The sequence below is a fragment of the Rhinolophus sinicus genome, chromosome 14 (assembly GCF_057876585.1).
Source record: "Rhinolophus sinicus isolate RSI-liver-muscle chromosome 14, RSI-T2T, whole genome shotgun sequence".
In the NCBI taxonomy this organism is placed as follows: Eukaryota; Metazoa; Chordata; class Mammalia; order Chiroptera; family Rhinolophidae; genus Rhinolophus; species Rhinolophus sinicus.
In genome coordinates, this window is record NC_142514.1 from 24,893,876 (window position 1) to 24,907,602 (window position 13,727).

General features: G+C 33.6%; 1 protein-coding gene across 8 annotated transcripts in view; it reads left to right on the forward strand.

Moving 5' to 3' along the window:
• LOC109444829 (argonaute RISC catalytic component 3) overlaps positions 1 to 13,727 on the forward strand; it is a 98,982-nt gene that overhangs the window by 42,983 nt on the left and 42,272 nt on the right. For 5 of the 8 annotated variants that reach the window (XM_074334390.2, XM_019726510.3, XM_019726513.3 and 2 more), the window contains one exon: positions 257 to 393. In XM_074334390.2, the coding sequence (XP_074190491.1) occupies positions 257 to 393 (137 nt within the window). Of the gene's footprint in view, positions 1 to 256; positions 394 to 7,742; positions 7,817 to 8,990; positions 9,076 to 13,727 lie in introns of those variants that run through there. The other 3 variants (XM_019726514.3, XM_019726515.3, XM_019726516.3) reach the window with 3 other exon arrangements.

A 13,727-nucleotide genomic window follows, 5' to 3' on the forward strand; every position in this document is an offset into this window, starting at 1 on the left:
AGTATTTTAAATAAAACTTATTCTTATTCAAACTAACATTAGTTTTAACAATAGAGAATTTCAGTGAAGGATGCTGACTTTTTATTTAGAAAGGCTGCTTTTCGCTTTCACAAATTTGAAAAATGTTTAGTTTCATGTATTCATAATGATAAAACGTATCATTATGATAAGTTATGTGCTCTAGACTCGCCTGTCTGCACATGTAAATACTTATATAGGAAAGAAAGGATTGAACGTGCCATTTTAATTTTTGTAGATATACGCCGGTGGGGCGTTCCTTTTTCTCAGCTCCAGAAGGATATGACCACCCTCTGGGAGGGGGCAGGGAAGTATGGTTTGGATTCCATCAATCTGTTCGGCCTGCGATGTGGAAAATGATGCTTAATATTGATGGTAAGGCAACTAAAACCATATTCTGTGTTGGATAATTGGTTTCTATATGGCGTGTGTGTGTGTGTGTGTGTGTGTGTGTGTCTGTGTGTGTGTGTGTGAATTTTATGTATAATTATGTATACTGGTGTCTTAAAGTAATATTTGGACATATATTAAGACAAACTGGAAAAAATCTTTATATTACATTTCACTTAGAGAGCATTTACACAGAACTTGTCCTGGTTTGCTGCTAAATGTGAAATGAGCACGTGAAAGCAAATACAAAACCTTTGACGTGATCATCTGAGCAGTCTACTATTGTAACTCACTTTTGTCCTTTTTACTCTTAAGTCAGTATTTCATTATGAAATACCTGTTTTACAAGAAGGGAAGTCTGTTCATGTTGACCCCTGGTGTTATGCCTACTGCTGATGCTTAATGTGGTGCTAATTGCATTCTCATTTTTAGGTGTTATAAATATTTTTGAGTAGAATAGTATGATAAACTGCCACCTATATAGTCATTATCCAGATTGTCTGGATTTTTCTATCTTTGCTTAAACTATCTACATTTCTCTCTCTACTGTAGTCTTTTTAAATCAAATCCCAGCAAGCATGTTATTTTGTCCCTACTACTTCAGTATGCACCTCTAAAAATATGGATGTTTTCTTACACAGTCACAATGCCATTATCATCAATAAGAAAATTTAAAATAATCCTTTATTTGTAGTCTATAATACCCTGTGTAATCACATTTCCCTGATTGTTTCAAATATGTCTTTTTATAGTTAGCTGGTTCTAATCAGGATCCAAACAAGATGCACAATTCACGTTTGGCTGTTGTGCCTTTTTTAAATGTAGTAATCCCATTTCCTTCCCTCGTTTTGTTTGTTTTTTCCTTTTTTTATGCCATTGACTTCTTGCAGAAACTCTGTCACTTGTCCTGTAGAATATCCAAAAACCTGGGTTTGTCTTTTGTTTCTTGTGGTGTCATTACCTTGTTCCTCTGTCCCCTGTATTTCCTGAAAATGAAAATTGGCCCTAGACTCTTGATTCAATTCTGGTTCAAAATACTTCATAAGTGCTTCATATTGTATCATATTAGGAGGCACACAGTATCTAGTGGTCCCACTTTTAATGATACTAAGATTCATCTGTAGGTTCAGGGATCAATAGTCCTGCTCTCTCCATTGAAAATTTCCCAATCAACTTTTCAATTACTAATATTCCATCCATTGATCATTGTTACCCAAACCATTTATTTCATGAGAGATTATCAACTGTTATTTTTTCTAATTGTTATTCTTTTTGCATTAGATAAAAGTCTTATGTGGAAAATCACAATGTCCTACTGATAATTCATTAGTCTTTGATAGCTTTCTTGCTTTCTGGCACAGCAGGATGTTCCAGGCTCCTCGTATATTTCTTACCCTGTACCTGGACTCAGCCAATCATCCGTGGATCTTTCCAGATCAGTACATAGGTTCCTCATTATTTTCAGCTGCATCTGCCATTGTGGAGATATGTCATTGAGGGGATATATTTCAAAAGTCTCCTTTAGATGTATACTAGGGCTGTTTTTAATTATTTGCCATTTCAGAACATCATTTCATATACAGAGGGTACAAAAAAAATGTATACACATTTTAAGAAAGGAAGAAACTGTATTAAAATTACGCTGATGGTAACCACCTTGAGCACCTCTTGTAATTGCAGAAGTCAAACGTGACTTATATTCATCTTTTGTTATCAGTATATATTGAATATTACAATTTTAATAAAGCTTTTTTCCTTTCTTAAAATGTATATACATTTTTTTGGCACCCTCTGTGTATGTAGATGTCTCTTTAAGATAGATTCCAGGAGTGTGATTGATGTGTCAAGGACAAATGTATTTGTAATTTTGAATGTTATTGCCAGATTGCCCTCCACAGAGGTTGTGAATGTTTTGCGTCAGTGAATGAGGCTACCTGTTTCCTTATGCCATTGCCACTATAGGCGTCAAAGTAGATTTTTGTCAGTCGGATTTTCAAGAAATGGTTTCACTATGTAGTTTTATTTTCCAATGACTCTCTTTTCACATCTGTAGGGGCCACCTTTCTGTTTTGTTAACTGTTTATTTATGTCCTTTGCCCTTTTTTTTCTGTTGGTTTGGTCTTCTCATTTACTGAGAGAGCTTTCTAAACTAAGCAGATTAGCCCTTTGTCTGATGTGAATTACAGATAATATGAAGTTCTTATTTGTCTTTTAGCCTTTGATATGGTCTTATTTTTGTTTTTTGCCTCATAGAAATTTGTCTGTTTGTTGGTGTGTGTGTGTGTGTTTGTGTGTGTCTACACACATATATGAGTGGTGTGTAATTTCTTTTATGACTTTTAATATCTAATCAGGCTAGTCTCATTTTTCTTTTCAGGGTTTTCTAGACCATTCCTAATTATTTTACCGTGTAAGCTTTCGAAACGCCTTGGCTAGATCCAGTGGGTGTGGGAGGATGGGCTGTTATTTTTATTGGGATCTCATTATATTTATAAATTAAGTTAGGACAAATTGGCATCTTTAAGATATTGAGTCTTTCTGTCCAAGAAAGTACTTTGCCATTCCATTTGTTCAAGATTACTTTTGTTTCCTTCAGGAATGTTTTAAAGTTTTCTTCACATAAAATTTGCACATTTCTTGTTATTCCTGGATATTTTCTCCCTTATTTTTGCTGTTAAATGGGTTTATAGATTCTAATTAGTTATATATATGAAGCCTTTTGATTTCTATGTACTAACTTTTTCTCTCTGTTTTATTGAATTCCATTATTGTTTATAGTAGTTTTTCAAGAGATTTTCTTGGAGTTTCTAGGTTATAATCATTTCATCTACAGATAGTGATAAGTTTACCTCTTCCTTTGGATTTTTATAACTCTCATTATTTCTTATATGGTTATATTGCCTAATTAGACAGGTCAGTATAAAACGTTAGTGATTAGTAGACATCCTCTTTTTATCCCTTACATTAGAAGGAATGCCTCTAGTGTTTCTGCATTAAGTATGATTCATACATATCCACATATGTATGTATATGTATAGATACGTCTGTTGCCTCCTGTTTTACTAAGTACTTTTCATCAAGAATGGATGTTGAATTTTCTCAGATGTCTTTTTAGCATCTGTGAGCTGATGATGATGTTTCTCTTATTTTTAACAAACATTGAACCACATTTGTGTTTCTAGATTCTTTTAATGTAATGCTGGATTCTATTTCTTTGTACTTTACTTTTTAATTAAAATGCCGAAGTAAGATTGATCTGATCTGCAATCTTCTCTTTTTTGTAGTCTTTTTAAAATTTTAGTATTAATATTTTATTTTATAAAGAATTTGGAAGTTTTCCATTTTCTAAAATGTACAACAGTTTTTTAATAGTATTGAAATTATCAGCTCTTTTAAGATTTGGTAGAATTCCCCTGTAAAATCTTGTGGCCAATGTGTTTTATTTGGTAGTAGAGCTTTTAAAACTTCTTTCATTTATTTTGTGAAAATCAGTCAGTTTAGGTCCTCTGGGTTCAGTTTTGGTAGGTTAGACCTTATTAGAAAATTATCTATATTTGATTTATTTGTATAAAGTTTTACAAATTAGTTTCTTATTTTTCGAAATTTTGTCTGTTTCTGTGCTTTTCCCCATTTTTTATTTTGTAAAGTTGTGCTTTGTCCTTTTTATTTTTGATTAGAAGAGGTTAGTAGTTTAATCAACTGATCTTTCCCCCCACCAAAACAGCTTTTGAAAATATTTTTTTAGTTCTCTGACTTCCTATTTTTTAACTCCATAATTTCTGCTTTTAGCTTTACAAATGTTTTATCTATTTTTCTATAGTTAATTTATTTTTTTCTAACTTTCTGAGCTATATTAGTAACTCACTTACTTTCATTTTTTCTTATTGATTAAAGTATTTAAGACAATGAATTTTCTTATGATCACTGCTTTAGCTATATTCCAAAGCTTCTAATATGTAGTATTTTTATTATATTCTCTAGAAACCCCACAAATTTCATTTGTATTTCCTGTTACCCAAATGTTGTTTGACATACTTTTTAAATTTTCAGATTGAAGATCTTTTATTTTCTCATTTTGTCATAAATTTCACATTTTACTGTGTTAATCAGTGAATGTGGTTTGTATTTCTACTTTTAGAATTTGTTGAGGTATTTTTTGTAGCTTAATATATAGTCAATTTGGGCAAAAGTTAAATAGCTATTTGAAAATAAGGTATATTCAATTATTAGAGTAGAGTTAAATAAATATCCATCAATCCTACCGTTTTGATTATGTTGTTTAGATAATTTATTTCCTTTTTTATTTTTGTTTACTTGTTCTCTCAGACTGGGAGAAATAAATTTAAATTTCCCATTATTGTGTTTCTGTCTATTTCTCCTATAATTTCTGTTTTCTTAATGTTGCTGCTACATTATTGGGAATATATATCTATATCTGTTTTCTTCATTGTGAATTGTACCTTTTACAATGGTAAAGTGACTTTATACTTTTTATACTTTTGGGCCAGAGTCTACATTGTCCAATAAAAGTATTACACGCCATGGTTTTGTAAGCCTTATCCTATCCATTAATTTTTAATTTCTTTTAATGGTTTTGTTTTATTGTTCAATCTAAAGCTTTTTTTTTTTGTCTGTTAATGGATCAGTTAAGCCAAATAGATAGGAAAGGCATACATGTTTGGTCCTAGTTAAGTCAAATTATTTTGTTGTATTTTCTGATTATCTATGTTTTTTAAACTGAGTAGCCTGTTTCATGTTTTTTAAATGATAATTTCGATATTATGAAGGTTTTTTTCCTACTGGTTATCTTTATACTTGTAACTTCATATAATACTCAACTTACTCTGTTTTTTAAAGCATTATCTTTTGTTTTCCTTAATGAGTAACAATTATATTATCTGTATTCTCTTTTTTCCACCCTCTCCTCTAGTAACTGGTTTTAGCCATTATAGCATTATTTTATTGTTCTTTATAATTTATCTTAAATTTTTACTACTTGACTTTCAACTTTGACTCCTATCTATTACTATAAACTGTAATCAGTGAGTTTATTCTACTTGGGTTTTCTACTCCTGTCACTCACTTATTTGTACATATTATTATTCCTATATTGTTAGATCATGCAGCAATTACATTCCATCTGTCATCTGTATGTCCATTTGTTTTCATCTTAAATCTACAATTAAATTTATTGGTGCTACCAGTCCCTTTGCTGAAATTTTTCCTGTCATCTCTTGGTTGCATTTTGTCCTCATGTTGTTTCTTCAAGAAGGGCTCATATCCTCCATAAGTAGATTGAAGGACAACTACTTGGAGCCAATGGGCCCTGGAGAAACACACTGTCCCCCAACATTCCCCAATAAAATGTATTTTTTTTTAAAGGGCTCAGATGAATAAGAGCTGAGTTTTTGCATATTGAAAACTATTTGTCTCTAGTCTTATTTCCTGAAGGACTGTTTGGTTAAACATAGAATTATTGACTCACAGTTTCTTGAGTATCTTACAGATACTCTGTCTTTTGACAGTGAATTTTCAGTAGAGAAGTGTGATGTCAGTTTGATTTTCTTTTCCCTAGAAGGGACTCGCTTTTTTGTCTGATCTCAGAAAGTATTTCTCACAATTATTTTGCTAGATTTTTGTCTCAGTGCTGACTAATTTGGATCAGTTTTACTTAAAATATGGGATTTCCTTTGAAAATGTAGGTTCAATCTTTTATCCTTTTTTTTCTATCATTTATTTTTAAAATTGTTCTATCCTGTTTGCTTCTTACTGTGCCTTTTGTGGTATAATTTTTATCATGTGCTCACTTCATTTTTTGAATTTTAAAAAATATTTTTCTTCCGTTTCTTTCATGAGTCCTGCAATGCCTATTTCACCTTTTCCTGTTGACTGGCTGTCTCTTCCTTTAAATTTCTGCTCTGAGATCTTTCTTCATAGCTGCATTAAGAATTTTTGAATTTATGTTAAAAAGTGGTGTTACAATTTTCATCTACTTTGTAATGATATTTTCTGTTGAGTTTTCTTTGTCAGGGATATTATGCTGCCTTTTTATATTTTCTTATGGTATCTTTGTATGGATACTTACTACTTTTCTGTTATTCATATTTGAATGAGATGAGTTTTTCCAAATCACCTATTAGAACAGACTAGAGTGGGAGTGGGAGGTATGACAGGATATAAAGAATAAGGTAGTTTTCCAGGTTTCTCTGCTCAAGACCTCTGTACTCTGTTGTTCTGGTGGGTTCTTTCTTTAAAATACAGCCACATCTCCTTTGCTTCTCAGTAATATATGTGTTTAGGATGTGTGGACTACCAGCACTGAGTTCTAGCAGGTTCTTACTAGCTTCTGCTAATACAGCTCCTGCCTTTTCAAGTGCCTGCTCAAATGTTAGCAATTAGAGAATTTCTGAGGGTTATACAGGAGTTCTTTGTATTATTCTTTTAGCTTTTCTGTAAATTTGAAATTACAGGGAAAAAGTGCATGTTTTGTTTTCAGAAGGGAAGTCCTATCTGAGATCTGTCATTTCTAGACCACCCTCCACTCACTCTTATGACATTTTCTATATCTCTTTTCTCTACTTCCTTTTGAGATTCCCCCACTCAATTTCAGTTCTAAACATTGCAGTTCCCACTTAGGATAGAATGAATCCTCTCTTTCTGGGAGTGAAAATCTGTAGTCCCCCCACTAGGTGCCTTTCATACTTTGTGTCCTTCTCCCTTGCATGGGTTCTACTAGTCCCACGTAGTTTGAGCCATGTTTACTTATAACTTGGCATTTTTGGGTTTTATTGTCTTGTAGGTTCACTGAAGATGTAGGGTTTTTTCTTTCATTTTTTTAACATTCCCTTTGTTGCTCTGTATTGAGTTCTAGGAGGAAAGTGGGAAAATCTGGAAATCAATTGCTGCTGTTTTCCTACTGGAACTTAAAGTCCAGCTTTGGATATTATTAAAAAATAATTTCTAATGTCATGTTCCCATTGGTGAAAGACATCACAGAGAAAATTTTAAATATTTTGAGCTGAAGGGTAATGAGAATGTATATATCAGAACTAGCATGATTAACTGAAGCAATGCTTAGGGGGAGTTTAAAACCTTAAATGCCTACTATTAGAAAAGAAGAAAAGCACCAATGACCTATGCATTCATCTCAACAAGTTAGAAAAATAATGAAATTAAGTGCAAAGAAAAATAGAAGGAAATAAGAGTTAAAAACAGAAATTAATGAAATAGTAAACAAATTTACCTCTATCCTGTAGGTAGGAAGACTTCAAAGGTTTTTGAGAAGGATAGTGACATGATCATATTTGTTTTCCAGAAAGAGACCTCTGGCAGCAGTGTGGAGAATAGATAGAGGAGAAAAAACTAATCTGAGAAGCCAGTTAGGAGGCTTTTTCAATCACTAGTTCAGGTAAGAGATGGTGATGGTCTAATGTGGGATGGAGAGGAAGGAACATATTACAAGGATTAAGTCAAAAAAATAGGTTTAAGGACCATGTCCAGATAAAAAACTTTGGGTATAGTTACTGGCACATGGAACTGATTGCAAATGAATAGACCAGAAGGTTTACTAGGTTTTTGAAGAAATTATTTCTGGAAATGAACTACAAACCTGGTGTATTAGGTTCAATCAGAGAAGCAGAACCGGTAGGAAATATATATAGAGAGAGATTTGGCTTACACAGTTGTAGGGGCTAACTAGGCAGGTCTGAAATCCTGAAGGCAGGCTGGAACTCATGGGCACTGGCTGAAGGTACTGTCCACAGATGGAATTTCTACTCCCTCTGTCTTGAGGAAGCCTCAGCCCTGCTTTTAAGGCCTTTCAGCTTGACTGAATGAGGCCCACCCATATTATCCAGGATAATCTCATTTACTTAAAGTCACCTGATTATGGACTTTAATTACATCTCTAATATACCTTCACAGCAACACCTAGATTAGTGTTTCATTGAATAACTGGCAACTAATAGCCTGGCCAAATTGACACATTAAAAACTAAATAAATACCTTGCCTACAAAGTTCTGTGATTATTCAATCTTTGAAACAGCCTTTATGTTCCTAAACCTCAGGCTCAGTAACTGTGCTATGTTACAAACTAGTTTCCAAGAAGACATACTTGCCTACATATATTTAGAATAATGACTCATGTCTAAAGCTTGAGGATTCTTTGAGACGTATGGGTAGAGACATCTAATATGTAGTTGGAAATGAAGGTAGGAGCTAAAAGTAAAAGTGTTGGGATTCTTCAGTATGTAAATCCATATTTGAACTGTAGAAATGGAAAAACTTCTTTAGGAATAGTATTTGGATTAAAAACATAAATGAGGAGGATAAAGCCACAGGGAATACTAGCATTTAAGGAACGAAAAAGGACCAGTGAGCAATTAATGGTTATCACAGGCAGTATGAGAGCCAAAAAGTGGTGTTGAGGAAGCTAAGGGAGGAAACTGGCTATTCATTGCCAGTAGATGATTTCACAATTAAGCAACCGGAGTTTTTCCAATAAAATCAAGAGTAAGACCAGGATGTCAGTGCTGTGATATTTAGTCACTATTGTGTTTGCTAACTTCTGTTCTTCTTACAGGTTTCAGTCTACATGTTACTTCCTTGAGAAGCAGTATTTGACACCCTTCACCCCCCCATCCAGCCATCCCCCAAGTCTGAGTTAGGTATTTCTCTTATGTATTCCCATAGCACAGTGTACTTCCCCTATACTAGCATGTGTCACCCTGAATTATAAATTTTATTGTTCTGTGTCTCCTATTAAAGTGAAAGCTTCATGAAGCTAATCTTATTCACCAGTGTATTTGCCCTCCGTGTCTAACACAACTCTTGGTCATATTAAGCAAAGAATAAATCAATAAAACCAAGAACATAGAGGAGGAGCATCCAAATGAGCCTGGAAAGTTAGAAAAATATTTGTAGAAATAAGTAATGTCTTAGCTGAGCTTTAACAAAATACAATGAAATCAAGAATTTGGATTGAAAAGGCGGTACACAGGAATAAGAGATTTCTGAGGGGTCTCTGAAATATAAAATTGTATTTAAAAAACCATAAGAGAAATACTAAATGAATGAAGTGTATTAGGCTTACTGAGAAGATTCAATTTGATAAAATGTGAGTTCTCCCAAAATTAATCTGTAAATGCAAATTTAAGTAAAATCCCAATAAGGTATATCATGAAACTTGATAGGTTAGTGTTAAGATTTATATGGAAAAATTAATAACCAAGAAAAGCCAGTATAATTTTAAAGAAGAATAAATTCCTTATTTTATAACAATTATACCACAATGCTTTTAAGTGCAGAGACAGACAGATTAACGAAGCAGAATACAGAGTCTGCCTAGAAATAAACCATATGTGTGTATATGGAAACTTTGTAAATGTCAAGGTGGCATTTCAAATCACTGAGGAGTGAAATATTTAATGAATGGTATTTATACATTTGTTAACTGTATGAAAAAAATAATTACTCATCTCACATCATACCAAAAATTTATTTCTAGATGGATTATAATCCTAAATTTGAAAAGCAAAACTTTGTGAAATTCTCTCAGGAAAAAAGAGAATACCTCTAACATTGAATAAAATAAAAACTACGTATATCATAAAAGAAAATACTGATAAACTTGGCTACATTTAAATGGAAAACTTACGTATTATAAAAGACAAAATAAAGTTGAAAAGCTAGGAGAATATTTTCAGCAATAGAAAAACAGTTCCCAAAAGAAGAAATCCAAATGGCCAATAAACACATGAAAATCAAATGCTCAAATGCATTAGTACTCAGGATAATGCAAATGAAATCACACCCATCAGAATGGTAAAAATTAAAACGACTTATCAAATGTTGGTGAGGAAAATTAAAAGGAACTCTCATGCACTGTTGGTAGGAGTATGGTTTGATACAACTACTTTGGAGAACAGTTTTCAGTATCTAGAAAAGATGAATTAAAGATGAAATTGTGCATATCTTAGAACCTATAACATACCATAGAGATACCTTGCATATGTGCCTGAAGCATTATTTGTAATAGCAGAAAACTGGAAACAGCCTAATTTCTATTAAAGCAGAATGAATAAACATTCTGAATGAGTACATAAATTGTTATATATTATTGTGATATACTGTATAACAGTTAAATGAATGAACCAGATCTACATATATCAATATTGAAAACAATGTTGAGGGCAGAGCAAATAGCAAAAGGATATGTTACTTATGTAAATTTAAAGCATAACAGAAGTATGTACTGGGTACAGACAAATGCAGTAAAATTATCAAAACCTAGATGGGACAAATACACACCAATTTCAAAATAGTGGTTCCCTTTAAGTAGAAAGAAAGAAGAGGAATGGAATAGGTTGGTTGGGGTAGAGAACAGAGGTAAAACTAAAAGGCTGCAAATGTGAGATGATTATTATAAAAATGTGAGCGTATGTTTATTTGTGTGAACAAAGTGTATAGATAACTTACGGTGTCATGTGACGCAAAGAAATCAGAAGATTGATAGTATTTTTTTTTAAAGATCTATGGTGTCTTAATGAAGTGTCTTAATGAAGTGTCTTAAAGTCTGAAACTTTAAATGGGTTTATTTTTTAATTGTCAATAATATGTAATGCTGCTATGAAAAATGAGTGAAAATATTGCACTGACCACCTTACCTGCTTATATATCCTTTTTTCTTTCTGTGTGATGTGATTTTGCAACTCTTGCACTTGGTATATTGCACTGAGTTCAAAACAGCCCTTATTGAACTTGAAATCTACTGGAGAAGACTCATATTGAGTGATATAATGATGTACTGCAAAGAAGTACTTAGTGCAATGGGAGTATATAAGAGAGGGATCCATTCTAGTCCCAGAGGAACATTTCTCGGAGGAGGTGACAGATAGGAGCGAGGTGAAATCGGTGGTGGAGATAATTATGGAAGAGTAATCTAAAAAAGAGAGCAATTTAATTCTAATTGTGTGACTTAATCTTGTCTTCAAAATGATTGTTTTCGTGGTACTTAATATCCTACATCTCAACTATGTAATTGAACTTACTGAATTTTACCAATCTGAGACTCAAAAAAATTTTTATTCACATTTCATCATCTCTGAAATTGGGATATGTCTTACACTTGATGGTTTGTCATAGTTTAATTGACATGCTTTTTTTTTTTTTTTTTTTTTTTTTTTTTTTTTTTTTTTTTTGGGGAACAGGACTTTATTGGGGAACAATGGTCAAATTGTTGTCCTTTCAATCTTAGTTGTGGGGGGTTCTGTTCAGCTTCAAGTTGTTGTTCTTTCAGTCTTAGTTGTGGAGGGCGCAGCTCAGCTCCAGGTCCAGTTGCCGTTGCTAGTTGCAGGGGGCACAGCCCACCATCCCTTGCGGGAGTCGAACCGGCAACCATGTGGTTGAGAGGACAGGCTCCAACCAACTGAGCCATCCGGGAGCTCAGCGGCAGCTCAGCTCAAGGTGCTGTGTTCAATTTTAGTTGCAGGGGGCGCTGCCCACCATCCCTTGCGGGAGTCGAGGAATTGAACTGGCAACCTTGTGGTTGAGAGCCCGCGCTCCAACCAACTGAGCCATCCAGGAGGCAGCTCAGCTCAAGGTGCCGTGTTCAATCTTAGTTGCAGGGGGCAGAGCCCACCATCCCTTGCGGGACTCGAGGAATTGAACTGGCAACCTTGTGGTTGAGAGCCCACTGGCCCATGTGGGACTCGAACCGGCAGCCTTCGGAGTTAGGAGCACGGAGCTCTAACCGCCTGAGCCACCGGGCCGGCCCGACATGCTTTTTTAAAATACATAAAATATTGACATGCCCTACCTTCATTGGCATCTTAGATTCAATGAAATGCAGAATTTATTTTTAGTTTAGCCTACTTTTAGGACAAACTCATTTACAACTTGCATTTTACTGTATTGTAATTCATGCATTTTAACAGCATCACAATGAATCTGGTGTTTATTAGTTGTTATCTCCCTTAAAATACTTTTATTTATCACTTATTATGTGCCAGATAGAATGCTAAGCGTTGTTCATGAGTTAGTTATGTCATATAAACTCTACCACAATTTTATGAGTTAGATGATATCCTAGCTGAAGTTTAGAGAGAAAAATCTCTAACCTTTCTCTCTTTAAAGTTCGCATAGTTTATCTTTTATATATATATTAAATAGCTTATATGTGATGCAACCTATTAAACCTATATTTAAATATATTAGTTTATATTTAAGGCTCAAGGTCACATAGTTTATATTTAAATGATAGAAGTCAACTGTTCTGACTCCAAAGCTTATGCCCTTAATATTCACAGCGTTTTACTGCATCCCTTAAGAAGCAAGATTTCTGGCAGACAAATCTCAGACCCTGGACGTCTAAGTTGGAAATGTTTTATTTTCATTTATTTTCTCATGCTTTTCAGTAAAAAGTAGCTTTCTAAAACACATTTACGATTTTGTTCCTAGAAGAAAATGGTCAGAAAATGTAAATGGTTGTAAAATGTAGTAATTGTAATTTATTATACTTAACAGTCAAAAGTTCTTTGCAAGGAAAATAGATTTTTAGTAAGTTATTAATCACAATATTCGTGTTGCTTGTTTCATATGTTTATCTGGAGTGTTCAGGTATAAGACCTCTAAGATTAAGAAATAATTTCATTTTTATAATAATTTAAATTAGCCCTCTCAGAAGTATGTTAAAGCAGAACATTTCTTTAGGGTAAAATTAGAGTCTGATTTCAAGCAGGCAGGGCAGGAACTTGATCAACACGAGGTCTAACGGGGCCAAGTAAAGATACCTGTTATCAGACTTACCTCATCTCTTCTCAGATTAGAACAAAAAGTACAATGGCTGGAGGAATCTCAGTGACGGTCTTCATCCAATCTGTTTCTTGATTCACCCTGTTTCAGTCTAGTTGAGCATGCCCTTCATATTTGGTACACAGCTGTCCTCTTGGGATCACACTTCACTATCTCCCTGGGGAATTTTGTCTTTCTTCTAAATTTATCTCCTGTTTCCTATATCCCTTTTCTCCCCTCACCCCTTCTTTTAATGCTCAGAAATTTCATGAGAAAAGGGCACACACGAGGCAATTTGTTTTGATACCTTACATGTCAGAAAATGTATCAACAAACACGATTATAGTTTGTCTGGGTTTCTATATTGGAGATAATTTTCATTCAAAAATTTGAAAGTAGTACTCCATTTTTTAAATGGCTTTAGTGAGGTTTAATTTATATACTATAAAATTGACCCATTTTAAGTGTATATCCATTGTCTTTGTTTCCCTTGTTTTGCTTTACTTTCTGGAAATTTTCCTCAACTTCA